Raw genomic sequence first — 20,296 nt, forward strand, 5'->3', positions numbered from 1 at the left:
GCTCTGATTGGTCAAGATGAGCTGTTTCCCTCCCACGCCGTGCGCCGATTGGGTGGAAGCAGGCAGCGAGGTGCGGGAGCGCAGCCCGTTGTGTTTTCTGATTGGCTGGCGGGCGTTGGCGGCGGGGAGCGAGGGGTCGGTCGTGGTGTTTGAAGGCGCCGGAGTCGAGCGGGACGAGTTGTGTCGCGGCGGGAGCCTAGGCGGTTCCCGGAGCCTCTCTGCAGGGACTGCGGCGGTAGTGAGGCCTTGGAGTCGGAGTGTCACTGTTCGCTCCCCCTTTCCCTCAGGAAACGCTGGCACGACCCCTCTGGTGCTCGGCTGAGGCGGGGGCTGTTGTGGGCAGGCCCCGCGACTGGGCGCTGCCCCTCGCCGACGCCCCGCGGCAGGGACAGGAGGAGGGGACAGAGGTGCGGCGGCTCTGGATGGACCCCGCTCTGCCCGGCCCGGATCTGAGGTACCCGGTCTGGGAGGGAGGGTGCGCTGGACCCTTCCTGGCGAGGGGGATAGGTGGTGACCGTTGTGGCACACGCTGGGTCCGGTGCCGCCCCGCGAGTGTTTGTAAGGAGCTCTGGGGGCGTGTTTCTGATCCGTGCTTGCCAAAAACTAGTGAAAATAGCGGGTCTTTAAAATGTTTTCCCTTTTAACATGCTAAATGGGACTTGTTTTGAGGGGTGTTGGCTTTTAATGGGAATCAATTAACGGTTACAGGAGAGGTAGGCGAGTTGCTTAGAGCACCGCTTTAAAAATAGAGTTCTTTCCTGGGAGCTTGAGGAAATGCAAGGAAAGCATCTTGGCAAAGCCTGGCGCTTCAGTTAACTACGAAGGAAGTTCTTGCGTATTTGTTTAAGTGTTGAGGGATTTGCTTAATGTTGTAGACCATCAAATGTTTTGTATTTGACTTAACATAGTTTAGGCAATTCTTAAAAGTGTAATCTCGCTTGCGTAGATTAGTTTATGTGGCTACATACTAATTTCTTCAGGCCTTTTTGAAGTGTTTTTTCAATTTTTGCACTATATTACTTGAGTTAAGGCTTTTTTCAGAAATCTTCAAAGCTGAAGTGGAGTGAATGCTGACTTGAAAAAGTGATTAAACCAGGGCTTTTGGAAGCTGTTGTTATATCAAGATTTTCTGTGTGCCATTGAAGTTTAATGACTAATAAACTTTTCCTTTCATACACTATATCCAGAGCAGCTTCTTCTTGAGCTATATCTGCAAACTTGTATTTTGGCCTACACATCTTCCAAGATTCCATGAAGGAACTGTCAGGTGGAAAACAAGAGTTTTGTGTTGACTTTGTAGTTCATATGCTTGACATCATCATAAGATAAAGTTTCTGCTTCATTGGCCTGGTCTTGAAGCAAAAAGTACCAACAGCTTATGCATGCTATTTGTTGTTTTTATTAGTGTTACTCCTTTGTTCCTTCTTGTAAGTGATGTTTGAAAGTGCGAAGTTTATTCATTTTTTGTTGTTTATCTCTGTGATTTTCTTCCCAGATTTGTACCCGAAAGGATGGTCCCTTTCAGTTTCCCTCTGTCAAAGTGTGCACTGTGGGACCCAGGCCCTATGGGTGATGTTATTGGCTCACATATTACCTATTACAGGTATGAATAACTGCTTTTAAGCAGCTAAAGGTTAAAATCAGTCAAGAATTATATTTGTGACAAGACACAAAGGAAAAAGAAACAACTGGTTTGTTAATTATAAATATATAGGGATTTTAATTTAAAAGATTTGAGGGTTTCTTTCTGTGGTGCTGTGGTGTAATGCAGTCAAATGGGTTTGAAGTGCCTCAGCCTAAAGTAAGTTACAATTTCTTTCCATTTCCTTCTCATGTGGAAAGGTGTAAAGGTAACCGTATATCTGTCATTTTCTTTAACACATTTTTGCTGGTCTCTAAATATTTACAAAGAAACAAGTATTTCTGACAAACTGGATACAGATTGGGTGCTTCAAGTAAAACTTGAAATTGAATATTTTGTTTGCCTCAGGAATCTCCTTTAGAATGTCAAAAGTTCTGATGTTTGGGAATTTCTAGGGCAGGATATTCCAAATTTGACTTGCAAAACAAATGGAGGGTAAAAATTGAGCCTTATTATTTAAATGTGTAATTTTATACAGATGTTACAAAAATCTTACTGTAATTATTAAAGCAAGTGTATGCATATATGTGCATATGAGGGTGAACATCAGGAAAAACTTCTTTACTGTGAGAGTGACAGAGCACTGGAACAGGTTGCCCAGGGGGGTTGTGGAGTTTCCTACATTGGAGATATTCAAGGCCCGGCTGGACAAGTTCCTGTGTGATGTACTCTAGGTTACCCTGCGGGGGTTGGACTAGATGATCTTTTGAGGTCCCTTCCAACCCTTGGGATTCTGTGATTCTGTGGACAACCCTTGCAGGTCAGAGGGGCCTCCACTTGTACTTGCCACATAGTGTTCTTTGGGTTAATATTAAAACCTCAAAGTTTTAACCAAGTTTAAAATAAATTAATTTTATTTTTATGGAGGCATTTCATTTTAGTTCATCTTGATCGGGTATGATATGAGCCATCATCACAGTATTTGCATAAACCAGCAGCTTCACTTTCAAGTCTGACCTCTTTCCAAGTCCAAGTCAGATAAGCTATCTCAGGCTAAAGTAAGGTTGATGTGTTTACTGCCCTTGATTCAGAGCTTGAGCCCAGTCTGCTGCTGCTTTAAGCATCTACACTAAATTTTGTGCTAAAGTGAGAGAACACCATGTCAAAATTAATTAAGCCTTTTGGGCAGTTCTAGTCTTTAAATCTCAGAGACTTTTGTGTTTTGGTCTTAGTGTTCCTAACTTTTCCCACCTTCTATTAAAATAATTCACTTGTATTCATCTATAGTTCTTGTGACTATGTGAGCCAGCAGAAAAAAAAGCTTTTCCCTCTCTTTGCTATTTATTCTCCATAGAAAACATTGTTTCCCCTCTTTCATTGGTTTGCTGGACCAGTCAAGCCAAATATTGTTGAGATGGTCTTACAGAGCATCCTGCGGAGCTACTCTAGTTAGAATATGGCTTTCTTGAAGATGGATGGTCAGGGTTATGCACAGAGCAGGAGCTAAAATTCCCTTGACATACAGTGTTGTTAACTCTTACTTTCTTGTTATTTAGGGCTTTGATATATTTCTGTATACAAAAAAAAACCTCATGGATGCTATTGCAATATAATAAATACTTCTTCAAACAAGCATGAAATATGATTTGGGTCTTAAGCTTGCTTATTGTCTCTTTTTAGAAACCCAAAGTTATCTATGATGGAGAAAACCTTGCGACTTGCCTATCGCCATGCTAAGCAGAATGAGAAGAGATTATTTTCTTGTTTTTTGCTTGGGACTCTTGCAGTAGATGAAGGTAACTTTAAATGTCAGGAAGACAGACAATATCAGTTGGTTGAATAAGTTGTTACCAAGGAGCTCAAGTTGCTTTTGTACCCTAATTTTATGTATTTATTTATTTAAAGATGGGGAAGGCATAACTGTAACAATAGACCGCTTTGATCCTGGTCGAGAAGTTGCTGGTGGATCGGGCAAAATTCCAGCTGCATCTCTTCCTGGAGACTTTGTGATTCCGTGTACAGTTAATGCCTGGGGACCTTCTTCAGATATTGTAGTGCATGGTGCTGAAGATATCAGCTTGGCTTTCCAGGTGGGCACCTCTTGGCAACTTCTGGGTCTCATAAACAATAAACTGTCCTCTAGGCAGATGACTGGACTATGCACAGGGCTTGATTTCCAAGTGCTATCAATTTCAAACACAGCGAAGTTGTGGCTGAAGCAAGATGATGTAGTTGGTTATGTGAAATGACCTGCTTAAAAGTCATTGAAAAGTGTATCAGAAACTATTAAAATCAGTTACTCTTCATGGGTTTTTAAGGATCACAGAGTCTTTAATCTTGGGCTAAAATCTTGTTCGCTGACCAAAAGTTTTTCAGCTGGTCTGAGCACCAAAGCCAGCAAGAGAACAGTGATTGCAACTTATTTAAACAAGAAAAAACAGGTTTTTCTTTCAAATCTATCATGAATGAATTTCAGTATTTACACTGTTGATAAACTATTGCTAGGCAGGTGACTTGCAAGAAAGCACATGAAGTCTACATGGGTTAGTAGTTATAACTGAAATGTGTGCCTGACACTTCTGTGCTGTGCTGTAATTTAGCAGATACACCGTCTAATTTAGCAAATACACCTTCAATTCCTGAAAATGTGTGCCTGTAGTTGTTGTTGTGTGTATTTTACAGTACAAATAATGCTTACTTCACATCTAAACTTCCTCATGATGATACATCCAAATGTTAAAATAGAAATTTCTTTAATGTAAGAAAACTTAGATCGTTGAGCCTTCTAGTTACCTACTATTTTATTAACTTTTATTTAAGTTAAGTTTTTTTACTTTACAGTTTTTTTAATGTATCATAAAATGATGCTAAGATATGCATAGCTTAATTTCAAGTATATTTTACATCATTGATTATATTCGTTATAGCCGTGAGTTTTGGAAACCTGGGTTAATGGCTTTCTATACAGTGCCTACTGCTGTAGTAGTAGCTATGGTGAATTATTTGAGTTCCTGGTATAATACAACCAGAATCATGGTAGTGGTATGAAGACAATGTAGTGTATTGACCTTTTTTCTCTTTTCCCCGTTTCTAGGGTCTGCAGCACAGTCTGTGCAGTAAAGAATCACTGGACCTTTCTAAACTGCTCACTGTAAAAGCTCACATTATTTTCACAGAAAACCTGGATAATCTACATTTTAATTTTTACTGGGCTTCAATTACTGCAGCAAATATCTTGGAATACACTCCTGTGAAGTCTGTCCCAATTATTCCCACAGCCCTAGCAAGAAATTTGAACAGTCCAATGAATATTGCACAAGTTCAAGGAACATGTAAATGTGGGTGAGTAAATGGTGATGATAAAGCTATCAAAGTTGCCTGGCAGCTTATTGCATTTCCTAAAGTAGGTAGGTAGGCAAGATCTCAGCCAGTGCTTTGCTTTTTGTGAAATAACTGGCATAAAAATAACATAAATTCTTGGACTTGGAAAAAATTTGAAATATTGTAAACGAGAAACAAGAAATGGGGTGGGGTGAAAATCATAACTGGTTCAGAAGGAGTTCTTGCTTTTGACTTAAGTAGAAGCATCTTCTTGCTGGGGCATAGGGATATGCCTCTAGTTAACACCATAAATACAAACAGCACCCAGCTTCTTAAATAATATCAGTACTAGCCTTAAAATGAAAATCAGATGAATGTGAAACATCTTTTTCTGTTGATCATGCTCTTAAGATGGTATTGGGGAATCATCCTTCTGACTGGTAGCTAACTTAGTAGGGTGAAGTTAAGATAGACCAGGGAAATAATTTGAAGCAACTGAATGTTATTTTATTTGGAAAGAGACTTTGTGCATGCCTCCCTGAAAGTTCCTCTTCAAATTTAACATGACTGGCACTCCTAGATTTGTTTGAATACTATAATACTAAGCAAATTTTGTCCTTGGTAATTCTTTAATACACAGGAAATTGATGGAAAGCTGAGGAGTTGCTTTAAGTGTGGAGGAAGGATGGGTTTGATTATTTTTCTCTCCGCCTCCCAACTTTTTTCTTAGTGTTTTCTAAACATGTATTTGTCTTTTCAGGGTTTTTTTTCTGAAATACTGCCTTCTATAATACTAAACAAAACCCCAACTTCTGCTTTCTTTCAGCTACCTTACTATGGACCAGACACGAAAATTGCTTTTGCTGCTTGAGTCTGATCCCAAGGCTTATGCTCTGCCATTAGTTGGAGTGTAAGTGTTTGCCTCAGTTTTTACAGATTGATACACATATTGATTTGAGATGTATTTGAGGGACTATATAGTGGAAACTTGGTAATGAAACAATTTCTAATTGGATATTTCTTCTTGCTTCTAGTTGGCTGAGTGGAGTTACCCATATCTGTAGTCCTCAAGTCTGGGCCTGTTGCTTGCGATATTTATTCAGTTCTTCAATTCAGGAAAGGCAAGTCACTTTTATCTATAAATCAAGGAAGCTATTGGCTACCTAAAAATGCATTCCACAGAAATGCATGGCAACATGGGCTCTGTTCAAAGATGTTTAAGGAAATTCTGTGATTTATGTTATATAGGAGGTAAAGCTGTTTTCTTTGTTCTTTCTGGTTTTGACTTCTGCTTTGCAAATTTTTTTGTGACTGAAGTGTTAGAAAGCTGGGCTGATATCTCAAACACAGAACATTAATATCATTAAGGTCAGTGCATGTTAGTTTAATGAAGAAGCAGCAAGCAGGAAACAGCAGTTTAAACAGTGATGTGTTTCAGGTTTGAACTTTTCTCATGGGTTTTCTCCTTGACATAAGCTTACTCTCTGGTTGTATCTGACTAACACATTGAAGCATATTGATTTGCAGCTAATGCTGTCTTGACTTCCTGCTAAATATTCTGTGGTTTTTCTCGTTTTCCATTCTGATTATTTTTGTTTTCATTTTCTTCGTGGTGGTGGTAGATAATCATTCCTTGTCCTCTGCAGCTTTTCACTTGTACTATTTGTCAAGTTCTACTTACACGGAAGCTGGGAGGGAGTGCAGATATTTATAGTTTAAAACTGCTCTTCAGGCAAATGAAACTTTTAAATATGCTGTATGCATAAATATTTCTTCTGCTTCACCACATTTGCTCTTAAATTCTGAAATAAAACTACATTTGGTGAACAGATGTGTCTGTAATTACAGAAAATGACTTTTTCCCCTTAACAATTTAAATATGCCCAAATATAGATAAGAGCCCAATTAGATTATTAGATGCTTGACTCTCATTAACTTTCACTGATTCCATCTTGGAAGTGGATTAGGCAGAGTTGATGAACCATGCAAACAGAATTAACCTCTGTAGACTAACTGCTTAATCTGTGGATCGTTTGTTTTTAACTCTTGAAGCTGTAAGTATCATTTTAAAGTTGTGTGTGAATACATTTTTCAAATACCTTATTTGTACTTCTTTCTCCGTCATATATCTTATTTAAAAAGAGAAACAATCAACCCCGCTCTATAAATAAGTGTATTGCAAGTGCTATAAAAAGAAAAATTATTGTGAAAGTAGTACTACCTCTTCATGGAAATGCACATTATTTTCATTATCTTTGATCTTTTGTGTTACATGTTGACTGTTGTTACTGTACTCAACCTGTAAGAAAAAAAATTAAATATAATTTTTCTTCCAAAAAAAAAGTAAACAAAAATAATTCCAGATCCATTTTGGTTTTAATATTTAGGGATAGCTGAAACACTTTAAGTGTCTTTATAATACATCTTCAATTGAATTATTAAAAAAAATCACAATATCATTTTTATAGATGCTTTTTTCTATGCTATGATTGAAGTTTTCCAGGAATTCGTTTAAAGTACTAAGTGATCCTAGAGGTTTGAGCTAGAAAGTAGATTAATTATTCCTACTTCCCTACTTTGCTTTGATACTTGCATGTGGCATCACTCATAAATCCATCTGCTCTACTTACAGCTCAGTACCGCTCAAAGTGCAGTGACTCACCAGTTTGCAAAACGGTGTGATAGTTTGCTCAGTATATTGAGACACCAAGGGCCTTCTTCCTGTTTCTTAAGGTTTTTTTAAGATGTGGGGTTTTTTCTATTTTAGGGTTTTTTCAGAATCTGGGAGTTTTCTTATTGTGCTTTATTCATTGACACACAAGGAACCAGAGTTTTATGAATGCATCCCATGCAGTGGACAGACTGAACTAGGGTTTCAGATCCTAACTTGCAATGAAACAGTACACCTCTTCAAAGTAAGTGGCTTGGTTTCCTACTACGTTGTGGTACTTTCAGATTTGACTTTTAGTTTAAGTACTTAAAGGAAGAGTCACTACAATGTGACTCAAATGGAGCTGCAGTGTTTGAAAATGACATAGCTCTATAAAGCTACCTTTTTACAGTGATTACTGTAAATTCAGTTTGTGTCTCAAATTGAGAGATGACCTCCAAAAGTCAGCAACTGCTCACTTTTCTGACAGCAATCAAAAATCTTCTGTTAAAATGTACTGTGCTGTCTTGGACTCAGTGCTCCTTCTTCTAGTGCCCTTTTGGCTTTATGAGCAGAGATTCTGATTTCCCATAGCATTTGTTAATCTGGTGTACTGTGTATGTGCTGGACACATCAAACAACTGTGGTGGGTGATGCACATTGGTGCCTTCTGGGGAGCAAAGCTAGGTGCTGGTGCTTGTGCTTTGCTTGAAGTCGAATGCAAAAGGGAATTCAGTGCTTACTAATCTGCATATCTCTTGTGCTACGGTTAAAAAAGCAGGAACAATTTCATCTTTGTGCAAAATAACTCTTTGAAAGAGTTTGATGCAGGGACTGAGACATAACTAACCAGGTTTGAGGAAATTCAACGAAATCTCAGTTCCTCACATGTTTTCTTAGGCTTGTACAGAACCTGAAGCTGACGTGTAATCTGCTTGATAAATGCACCTATATTCTGGCAGAGAAGCAGCTAGTATAACATGTGTCCTGTATGTTTACTTTTCTCTTTCCAATTAAATGTCCATGTTCAAGGCTGCCTTCCACCTTTTCCCTAGGTACAGCTTAGCTTCCTGAAGATAACAAGCCTCTTAACTATCTCCAGTTGTGGTGCATGGAAGTATAAGGAACAGTTGCTGTTTCCTATGGTGGTGAAGGCTTGTGGAAGAGTATCTAGGCAGTTACCGCAAGGAAGCATCTGCTCATGGCTATAATTAGGCCAACTACTTTACAGAGTAGCAGGGGGAACAGTGTTAAACAGGAAGGGAAGTTGCCTGCCTCCTTGTAGTGGTGAAAGAATTGAGAATTGAAAGTAAAGGACAAGCAGCAAGTAATCAGATACAAACATCCTTAAAACTGTTTCTTTAGGACTAGTACTTCAGTGGCTCAAAGTTGAAAGTTTCATGCTTCACACATACAGAAAATTTCATTCCAGAATGTGGAACCTTCAGACAAAAGCCCTATCCAGTTTGAGTTGAGTGCTGAAAACCAAAATGCAGAAACTGAGTTCTTCAGCAGAGTTTGCAAGAAACTTCCTCTCAGAAGGTAAATCTTTTAGATGTCACATATACGCAAAAATATTTATTGGATGAGGGTTTTTTGACCTCCTGTGCCAGGTGTCAGTTTAGCTGTGAATAATGACCTCTCATTAAAACCTATGTATGTGCTTTTGTTTATTCCTAGAGTTAATATTTCTCAAGTAAGATGGTCAAGCTGACTATATTCCAAAAGAAACTATTTGTGGCTCTACTGTTGATACTGGTGGTTTTAACTTGTCCAGTGGATGTTTCTAAAAAGGCTTCTGTACTAATGGAGCTTAGTTTACTGTATTAAGCCTTCCAAGAGATCTGTCCTTTCGAAGCAAATCTCTAAATTTAAGTTGGTAAAAATTCCTTTCCTTCCCACTTTTCAGAGCTGGAGACCTGGATGAGTTGAAACTTAGGAGTTTTTAAGAAACCTGACTTACCCATCAAATTTTTATCTATGGCTATAAAATGGCCTTTACAATCCTTTAAACAATGTTACGGTCTTTACTGTAGCAGTCCCGATCTTTCTAATATAAATCAGTGCTTTGCTGTTAGGATGTCACTTAGAGGGTGTGTACATCTGAGGGTGAGGGGAGGGTGGGTTAGTTTCTTTTTGTCCAAAAGCAGCATTTGTATTATCATTGTTAGAGCTGTTTGCTCCCTCCCTAGCTAACCAGGGAGGAGATGAGTAGCAGCTATTACTTAAAAGAAATGGTGCTGATATTGCACTGTAGATGGCACAGTGAAAAATGTGAAGATTCATGTTACTGCTGCCAGATTTGACAAGCAAACATTTTTAGTTTGATTTATGTTGGTTGTAGTCCTTCCCAAGGCTGTTCACCCAGCAAGTTGTCAGCAAGTGATCATGACTCTGGTGTAGAAGATGAGGATTTATCACCCAGACCAATTCCAAGTCCTCATCCAGTGAGTCAACAGGTAACTAAGTAAATAATTGTTATCATCATGATGTGACACTTAGAGCAGAAACACTCATTGTAAGGGGACAGGAAACAGAGTTGAAGAAATGGACCAAGAGTCCCAACTCCTGCTCTAGGGAACCTGCCTTTTTTCTAGGATTATAGATGCTTTAATTCCTGTATATGCTAGGATTTGGGAACAGAGAAAAGTAGGTTCTACTCTGGGAATCTTGCTACCATTAAATGGAAGAGCTGTGGTATCTGAGGTAAAGATAGAGGCAGCAAAGGCTTTCTTGTATACTTCTGGGTAAATGAAGTAAAGATCTGCCGGTCTGTCCTCTTTTACTGCAGCATATACAAATGCAATGAAATAGCAGCCCTCAAACAGCATAGGTCTAGAAGGATGTGAGAGGTGCAACAGTACATTTTACATTAAACAACTATCTGCTGGGTCTAAAAATAGTAAGAGAGAACATGTAGTTTTCTTCTTGAAGGGGAAGGAGCCATACTCCAAAATGCCCTTCAGGGTGACCTGGAGCATTCATTTAATAGACATGGTTATTATGCCATATGACAGTAATTTTGTCTAAGAATGATCCTAGAGAACTTGCTGCTTTTTTTAAATCTGGATTTTCCAATCTTCAGAAAAGTTTTCAGTGTGTAGCTGATTTGGAGCTGGTAGTGGTCATATATTGATTTTTAAATTGAAACATTTTCTTCTAAGAAATTCTGCATCTGATGAGATGAAAGACAGTATTTTGAAATGACCTTAAACTTGCTTGTATAATTGTCCCTTCAGGTTGCCAGGATCTTTCCTTCAGTTCCTGAACTGTCACTTGTTTTGGATGGGAGTTTCATAGAATCAGGACAACCGTCTAAGCCTATGGGGACTTCAAATGCTAAAAGTCAACCCATAGCACTACATCAGCCTATTAAAAAGAAATGGTGCTTGGAATCTACATATTACTCCACCCAGCACTCTGAAGACAAGCAAAACTTATCTGCTAATATGGGAGATCTCTCTTTAAGGCAACTACCAAACCATTTAAACCAGAAAATTCCAACCTCAAGGCCTTCCAGAGGAAAGCAAGCTCTACTACAGCAACCCTTTCACCCTAAGAAAGCTTGCCCTCAATCAAGAAAAAGTTCAGGATCATCTTCTCCTTCAACCCCTTGTAGTGGGCCTTCCCCGGATACATCTGCACATCACCCCAGAAAGCCATCAGAGAGACTTGTTTTAAATCCCAATGGAGTATCCCAGCAGGGAGAGCCTCAAATTAGAACATCAATATCCAATTCTAAGCAGCTTCCTGCTGCTATGCAGCCAGTCCTCTGCAACTCCGTGTTTTCACCACAGATCTGCAGAAGACCACCAGACCTGCAGGTGTCAGCTCAAGTGCCACCTTGCTGTCCAGCCGGTGCGTGCACCTGTCAGTGTCCTGCTTCCATTCAGTATCACCCAATAAACTCATGGCAAGGAATTGGTAAACTGAGCCCCCAACATGGAGTAGAAATCCAATCCGAGATGGCTCAGCAGAATCCATGTACAGTGCTGCATCAAAATATCATTTGCCCAAATGTTTGCTGCAATCCAGGATATACCACAAGTAGCCCTATAAGCATGAGATATCATGGGAGAACAGGAAGCTGTTCTCTCGACAATAGCTTATCGCCTGGAATAAGACTGCCTTCAAGTGCAAGCCCCTCTAGTCCACAGTTTTGTGCAGCCCACTCACAGTGCCTGCACATGCCTGCTGCTAAAGCAGGATCAGATAATGGAATGATGGGATTATCTCCAGATGCATACCGGGTTCTTACAGAACAAGACAGACAACTCAAATTACTTCAAGCTCAGGTTTGTGGGAACAGCAGCTTCCTCCTCTGCCCTCTTAGCAATTATGCTTTGATAATTCCCCTGCCAAAGGAATTAAATTAGCTGTTGTCTCTCCCTGTTGGAACAAGAGAGCCTGTCATACCAGCTGCAGTTTGGGGATAGAAGAGGGTCTTGATTAGCTCTGCTAATTGGTGTGGTTAAATGAAAACTAGTAGACTCTTGCCTGATTAAATTTTACATTTATTTTTATCCTATTTCCATAACAGAAAGGTTTCCCTTTTAGCAGACTCTTTTATAATGCAAACTGATACACCCTGTGTATAAATACTTTCCTGTATATATATATTTTTTTATATATATACTTATCTGTGTAAAAAAAGAAATCCCTGCATAGGTTATAGTCTTTGGAATTATTGTAAGGATACATACGAAGCACAGGATGTTCTTGTGTGTTGCTTTGCTCACCTTCAAGCCTGTAACTTCCTGAGCAGTTGAGGCTATTGCTTTGAAAACTTCAGTTCTCTGTTTGCAGCAGACTGGCAGGATTCATCAGGTGTTTGTTGCTGTGCTGGAAAATTGGGCTTTGGGGGTTTTGCTAAGTTCTGGTTTGATAGCAGGTGAAATTTCTTCTAAATACTGGCCCCTTGTGAGCTATGCTGCGCCCTGTACTTTACAGGGTCTCATTTGGAGCTGAAGAGCTAGAGTTGAAATTGATGATAAATTGGTGATGAATGATAGGAATAGGAAAGTTGCTCACAAAACATATTTTTCCTGCTTAAACTAGAAAATTACAACTGAAATAAGCTTTAGGTATAACTGCTGTGTGTTAAATCAAGCTCTCAAAGCATGGGTTGTGCACAAGATAGAGAAACCTCTCCTTATTGCATAAGTACAGCCTTTACTGTTATATTTCTCCATGGAGCTGTGAACTAATCTGAGAACAGGGTGGATGCAAATACTTGAGTGAAGATTGCCTGGGCAAACTTAATTTTATCATTTAAGTGCTTATTTTTGTAATTAGTACAAAGTTGGTTTAGCATGATGTAGGGGCAGTTGGCATATAAATGCTTGGCTGGTAAGTCGGTAATAGGCTTTGTAGATGAATGAAAGGGACAGAATATTTCCAACAAATGCAGTGCAAATAGGTTTTACTCAAGTTGTCTTGGTGTAGTTCTGCCAGCTTGCTTAGAACCTCTTCTTTGCTAGCTCTGCCAGCATCAAAATTGATGTTTTGATTTACGCTGTATGCACTGCTGAGAACTGGAAGGTTATCAGACTTCTGTGGCAATGCAGCCTGGAGTTGACTCCAGATCTGGAGGAGCCCAATTTAGTAATTCATTTCTGCCTGTTACAATTTGTACAACAAAATATAAAGTATAACATGCTGATAACTGTTACAGATCCAACGCTTACTGGAAGCTCAGGCTCATCAGGCTTGTTCCTCAGATCCAGCTGCAACTGGCCACGCTCTGCAGCCTGAGAAGCAAGGGGATGTTGTTTCTATGGAAACGCCATCCTCATCCGGCCCACACATGAGGAGAAGTGTGAGCGTGGCTGTGAGCACAGGTAACGCTTTAGTCTGTAAAAATAAGACTAGCACCACTTTTTCTGGATGTTTGAGTTACATTTGGGCATAGAGAGAATGTTCTGCAGGAATGCCGAATGTACACAAGCATCCACCAGGTACAAGAACCAGCTTAGTTCTTGAGGTGTTATTTGCAAGTTTAGGCTGAAGTTATTTTTTTTTCCTCTAGGCTCTGCAATAGCAGTGATTGCCATCACTAGAAGAAGTATTTTCCCAATAGCTCTAGTCTTCTACTTTAAATTTTGACATATTGAAAGAAAAAATCTGTCTCTTTTTGAATTAATAAACTGCTTTGAAAAGTAATAGCTTCTCTCCCATCTGGTGTTTTATTAAATATATTATTGAAGTTTTTTGTAACTCATTTACATGCACAGAGACTGTATTCGCTTTAATTTTAACAAGTTATGGAGCTGTGTCTGTGAAGTTACATATTAATGTTTTGGTTCCTGTTAAATCCATGGAAATATTGTGGTTAGTCTTGAGAAAATTTTCAAACTGGCTGAAAGTCAATGCATTAACATGCTTTAATACAACTGTTTATTTTCATCAAGGATGCCTTGGAAGAAACTAGGTCTTGAATGATGTTTTGGCAACTCGTAGCTGTTCTAAACCCTAAATCGCTTTTACACTGGTGAAAAATCCTGAATGTGAGGAAACGATTCCTTTAGCTTTACAAAGGCAAAGGGTCTCAGAAGATAGTAATGAGTTTCCTTTAAATAGGTAATTTTCTCTTCTAGGTGCTAGCTTATTTTGGAATACAGCCTCAGAAAAACAAGACGACTCCACACCACAAGGGAAAAAAGAGGATGAAGAGATTTCTAAGGAAGACATAAGCATTTCGATTAATGCTGAACAAGATGCAAGTAATACAAGTATTGCTTCTTCCTTAAAGGTGGTTGACATGCCCAGCTTTGTAGACAGTATTCACCTTGTGGAAGAAGGAACTAATCAGAACATTCTCCAGTGAGTAACCTGAAATACCTTGTGTTCACATAATAAGCTGAACTGCCTTTCACAAGTTACTACTTTCATAATTATTTTTTCCAGGAATTACAGTCACCTGATTTTGGCTGTTGTGTTCTTTCCCTTCTTTGTTTTTTAATTATGCTCTGAATTGTACAGCTCACCCAAAAACCAGCTGCCTTTAGAGTCTGCATTTATCAGTCATGCAGGTTTAGCTATCCTACCTATCAGCAGCAGCTGATGGCAAAAGCCTTTAACTTGGAAAAGCATGTACAGTGCTGGCAGCATTCCCTTTCTTACCTTAAATCCCAGGGGGTGGAGGGAAGGGGATGCTGCTGTAGTCAGTTGTTCTCCTACAGTGGCTTTTCCCTGTCAGTATTCAGAACCCTTTCAGTTCTGAGGGGCTTAGGATGAGGGATTTATGATGCTCCCTGAATTTCTCTGCATTTTACACCTAATTTGTGTGTGGTGAATGCAGGTGCCAACTTCAGTACTGTTAATTTAATTATTTGTAAGCTCAGATTCTTCATAGTGCAGTGCCTAATCTCAGACTAATTTGGGAAGTGGTTTTAAATATATTTTTAATTATTTATATGGATGATATTTTTACAATAGCTCAACAATTTAGGACTTCTAATCATCCAATAGTCTCTAAGTATGAAAAGCCAAAGGAGGGGGAATACCCTTCCAGTTTAAATTAGGTTTCTAAAGTAATCATGTTGGAAAAGAGGCTGGTAATTAAGCTATAACTTGAATATTCATAGTCCTTGATTAAAGCATTATCTGCAAACATATACTGCTACCATAAATGTTACTGATCCAAATCAGTCTTCTGAACATTGTACTGGAGAGAGATGCCATTGTAAGGTTCTCTTCAATTTGTATTCATAAACCTGTAAAATAGCTGTAGAAGCATCTTATAGTAAGAATGTAGATCATCACCCAGATTTCTTTGAGGAGGAGGGGAACGTTTTTGGGAATGATGAATAATTGCTAGTGTAACAGTAACTGATAACCTACATTGACTATCTAGTATGTCACGTGATTTAAATCTTATCTCTTTCAACACAGGCAATTGATCAGTTGAGTTCTGAAATTCCCTTATCTTACACTTGTCTCCTGAGGAGGAACAGGAAGGGGGAGGAGGGCTGCTTAAAGATCTTCTTCGGGATGATAGTACTATTGATATGTCTGGTCTCAAATGGCTTTTGCAATGTACACACCAGCTATCTGAAGAGGATGTAGAGCATCACATTGTAACTCAGTCTACAATATTTATCCTTTTTATCTGGAAATTTCGGGATAGATTATGGTTCCTCTTTCACATCTGCTAGGGAGAAATATTTCAACTAGGTGTTTGTTCTCAGTTCACGATACTCGGTGTGCGCTGTGTATGTGGGTACTTGTAGCAGTGTCTTTGAGAAGTTTCTAAGATGTTTTTAAACTGCCACGGTAATTTTGTTATCTTTTTACCTTGGTAAAAAAAAAAAGGTTTCAGAATATGTGGACGATGCTTATTGCTAAAGGCTTTCAAGTGTCCATAAAAATGCTGAAAACATAAGACATTCCAAACCATCAGTAACTTCAATTTCATCTGCTCTAAGGTTTAGTTGTAGAGTGTCATTGAGTTTTGCATAGTCCAGAGGAACCATTGCCATTTTCAGATCACCTTTTGAAAAGCTAGTCAGACTTTTGCAGTTTCATTCTGCAAGGTGTATTTCTTCAGTCCTCAAAGGACTTTTGAAAGAAAATGACTGCAGTCAGGAACAAAGCCTCAAGCAGCAGACAAACCAAGAAACATTAGGATCTGTTTCCAGTATTCAGTTTTTCTCCTCTTCATGAAAAGATAAGGTACACAAAGTGCTTCTTCTGTTTCAAGGAAATAGTTCGACGTCTCTGTGTTCTCTTTCAGAAACGGAAATGTTTCCCAAGCACTTGTTCGGAGTTCATCCTTGGAAGAAAGTATTAGCGTGTCTTTACAGAAAGAACCAACAGAGGGAGCTAGCAACCACGTGGTGGTAGCAAGCGAGCAGAACTCCCAGTCCCCCGCCGCCTTGCTGCCTCGGAATCCATCAGAGGATCAGAAGCTTTACCAGGACTTGCTGGTAATTCATGTACATTTGATAGTCTGCACTGAATGAAACAGTCAAAACAGCACATGAATGGAAATTGCATGTGCTGTTGGTGTTCACATTTTACATTTATGGAAAAGTTCCAAGTTTGTGGTTGTTCTTTTTTTTTTTTTTTTTTTTTCAAGGTTTGAATGGTTATTCTGTACATCATTCTTTCATGCATACATGGAATACTGACTAATAAGTCTGTAGTTCAAAGACAATGTCAGTTGTTAACTTCCCAAATTAGTACCCTTTAAAATAGCACAGCTTTTTACCTTCAAGTCCTGTAAAGGGCTTTAATCTTGGATATCAGTATGTGATATTCAGAATGAATATGTATTCAAAACAGACTCTTAGAGAAAGCTTAAAATGTAAGATATTGTAGTGTTTGCCTACACTGCTGTGAGTTTATGTGATTGCATCTGAACTGAACCTGAATTTGGCTTCTTTGTCAGAATAAAGTGTTAGTCCATCTAATTATGTTTTAAGTGGCACAAGAATACACCAGGATTTTGGGTTTTAACAGCTGCATGTCATGGTGGTTTTCCCCATGTGGTATCTCTCCTGCTCCCTTTTCCTGTAGGGCCAAGTAAACCACCTCCTAAAGTCCTCAGAAGAGCAAGATCACTTGGCTGTAAAATCAGGCTTCATTAATGATGATGGTCCTAAGTGTCAGGATATTGATGATACAACAGACATGGCTTCAGAGACTGACAGGGAAGTGGTGGACAAAGAGAGTGTGATCAGTGCCACACTCAAACAGCTGAAGAGTCTTGGAGTGACAATTGACTCGCCTGGCAAATTGAAGAAAAACACCCACAAAGTAGAGAATGCCAGGTAAAATACTGGTTGTTTTGAGCAGGAATTTGTAGCTGTAACCAAAATGAAGATTGACTCAAGGAGTAACAAGAAGGGACTGGGTTTACTGCCACTGGGGATTTGTTTGGCAACTTGATCCACATTTCCTGCAAAGATGAAACACTGGCTCATGCTAGGGGTATTTCAGATAAGGTTAAGAGCTCTGCTAGCAAAACTCAGATTATTTAAATATAACACAAGTAGCTCTAGCTGTTAGAGTATCTGATGATTCTTAAAGTATTGCACATGCAGTAGCACACAATTCCCTAGAATAATACCAAAGCTGCTTGAGTAATTTCAGTCCTTTGGGCTATGTCAAAATATTCCAGAGGAACACTGGACTTGGGAGTCGGAATGTTAAGCAGCTGTATATTTTGTCACTGCTACTTAACCTTTGTCTTGTGCTTCACCAGTATAAGTGAAATCATTATCATGGCTTTGATATATATATCAAAACTGGTTCTCTCCTAATTGTTTGTTATTATGAGTGAGATAGCCTTGATGAAACAGAGCAGAAGTAATTTCTGAAAGGGATATTTGAGACACAGGAATTTACTTATGTAGCTGCTTAGGCATGGGCTGGCTACAGTTTCTAAGCTCTTTTATTTCCTTTTCACTTGAATGTCATCAGGTATTTTTCTGAAATTTCTGGGCTACCTTCCTGGCTGGAGAGTCTGTCAGTGTTGTTTAATGTCAATAGGATGCTAATAAGTGAACCTGTAAGACAGAACTGGAACTCTTGAGGTTTTCTCTTCCAACCTGGGGAGCGGGGTGGAATTCTTCCCTCTGCCACTCACATGACTGATAAGCAATTCTGAAAAAAGTTCTACAGCTCAGCAGAGAAGGAAGCAACAGTGAACTCCATAGCAGAAGGAGTGGTGGTTCATCTGATCCCATTTATTCTCCCTAAGCAAACTTCACGATCTGTGCTCAGTGAAATGGGAGGACTCTTAACAATCAACATGAGGAGTTTGTGTTTATGAACTGGTATGAGATGCATGTACTAAATGCACTGGCTTATAACCGCTACTAGTGTACCAGAGCTTATTCTTTCAGTCTTTACACCAATTTCTTATGTACCTTATGTGTTACCAAGCACAGAATGAATGAACATTTCTCTTACTGAAGAATGCCTTCAAAACCTAGAACCTTGCAGTTTTCTGGAAATAGATAGTATGTCAGAGTTCCTGTAAAAATCCTGGAATTGGCATGCATTGGGAAAGAGGAGATGTTCTTGATCTCTGCCATTTTGCTTGTATCTTCTATCTATAAATTTTAAGGTAGTAGGATCAGAGACGTATAACGTCACATTCACTGCTGAGAATAGGCCAAGAGCTTACAAACTCACTTTAAAAACAAAGTCAGCTCTGAAACCCACTACAGCCGGGTTCTTCCTCATAAGAGGATTGTGGTTAGTATTGAGTCGGAAGGGAATATCAGCAATTCTCTAACATGGTGTTTGGATACTGCCAGTGCAAGTAGCGGGAGAGCTGCTGTTTAGTATATGCAGAGCATATGATCTGGACACTGGGGAATCAAGCTGTGGTGATCAGAAGGAAGGAGTAATTGGTTCAGCAAGCAATATCAGATAATATTGTGAAATGCAGGTTTTTCCTGTTATGCTAAACTAAGTTTTTGATGCTTTCTTTCAGCATTTTAGCCTGCATAAATCCTGAAGCAGTGGTTCCTGGACTAAACTATATGTCATTTGCCAATGTCAGCATGTGTGGCTTAACTCCTAATGTTGTTGACCTGAGCATGGAAGCAAATGCTATAGCACTCAAGTATCTCAGTGAGAATCAGTTATCTCGACTATCCCTCAGTCGCACAGGCCAAAACATAGATCTCTCTTTCCAGGACATCTTGCATACAAATATGGACAAGAGCATGGTGGGTCTTAGCTTAATTTCACCAAACAATATGTCTTTTGCAACCAAGAAGTACATGAAGCGATATGGGCTGATACAGGGCAACGATAGTAGTGAAGACGAAGAGGAACTGCAGGTTCAAAATGGCAGTACTGGCACTGTCAAAAGTGAAAGCACACTGGACAAAAACTGTGTGTTGGAAGGCTTCACACACTGGACTGAATTATCCAGAAGAATTGATGGAAAACTTCCAGTTCATCTCAAAAGTCACAGCAGAGAGTTGAGTGCCAATGCTTCTCCCCCAGCATTAAACAGCCCTGTATTAAAAAATATTACAAATGAAATGTTTCCTCTTAGAACTGATCAAACAGATGAGAACTCAGTTCAGATTTTAAAGGATTTAAAATCAAAACCCAAATTGTTATCTGGGAGAGTTGAATTCACTGAACAACCTGGCAGGAAGGACGAAGGAGATACTCAGGTCTTCCCTGGAAATCTGCATACTCCAGTCCTTGAAACATTAAACCAGTCGAACAGCATGAATTCTGTTGGCACCATTCTTGATGTGAAACAACTCAGGCAGTTGCCAAAGTTGTTCTGAACATCCCCCGAGATGGTTTCAACTTTGGCAGGGATTTCTCCCTAAAAGACTGCAGGAAACCAAGGATCAAGTTATCTTTGAAGAGGTCACTTTGTGGTAGCAATATCAGATTTGCAGAACAGTGTTTTCAGCCTATGCTGGGGGAACAGCCACCTCTGAGTGCCTGGCTGAGGAGGTGCTGATCAGCGCTGCAGTATGTGTGCACTTTTGTTTACAGTTTGGTGTGATTTTAAGGTATCCAAAAGGCAAATCGACCTGAGACCAAGATATTCTCTTAACCTGCTTTTAACAACAGTGCTTATTTAAATGTTCTTCCGTTGACTCTTTTAAAACACTGACTTTTACATGCTTGTGCCATGTGAGCCATCGCCATTGTGTGAGGCAGAGCAGGGCTACCTGAGCTAAAGCACTAACTTTTAGAAATCAGCTGAAATGGTTGGATTACTGGGGGGGGGGGGGGGGAGGTTGTGTCTGGTGGGA

At 39.4% G+C, this 20,296-nt stretch overlaps 1 protein-coding gene across 1 annotated transcript; it reads left to right on the forward strand.

The window, feature by feature from the left end:
- Positions 1 to 422: 422 nt before the first annotated feature.
- On the forward strand, positions 423 to 20,238 carry STIL (STIL centriolar assembly protein; the record flags this gene model as incomplete). Its single annotated transcript, XM_080622605.1, has 16 exons — positions 423 to 454; positions 1,496 to 1,603; positions 3,263 to 3,378; positions 3,488 to 3,672; positions 4,677 to 4,924; positions 5,730 to 5,813; positions 5,938 to 6,024; positions 7,671 to 7,818; positions 8,986 to 9,095; positions 9,898 to 10,012; positions 10,793 to 11,848; positions 13,228 to 13,393; positions 14,150 to 14,375; positions 16,288 to 16,480; positions 17,073 to 17,326; positions 19,000 to 20,238. The coding sequence occupies 16 exons, from the start codon at positions 423 to 425 to the stop codon at positions 19,814 to 19,816; spliced, it is 3,945 nt and encodes a 1,314-aa protein (XP_080478731.1). The 3' UTR covers positions 19,817 to 20,238.
- Between the last annotated feature and the right edge of the window lie 58 nt (positions 20,239 to 20,296).

The sequence above is a fragment of the Psittacula echo genome, assembly GCF_963264785.1.
Source record: "Psittacula echo genome assembly, chromosome: 7".
Taxonomy (NCBI): Eukaryota; Metazoa; Chordata; class Aves; order Psittaciformes; family Psittacidae; genus Psittacula; species Psittacula echo.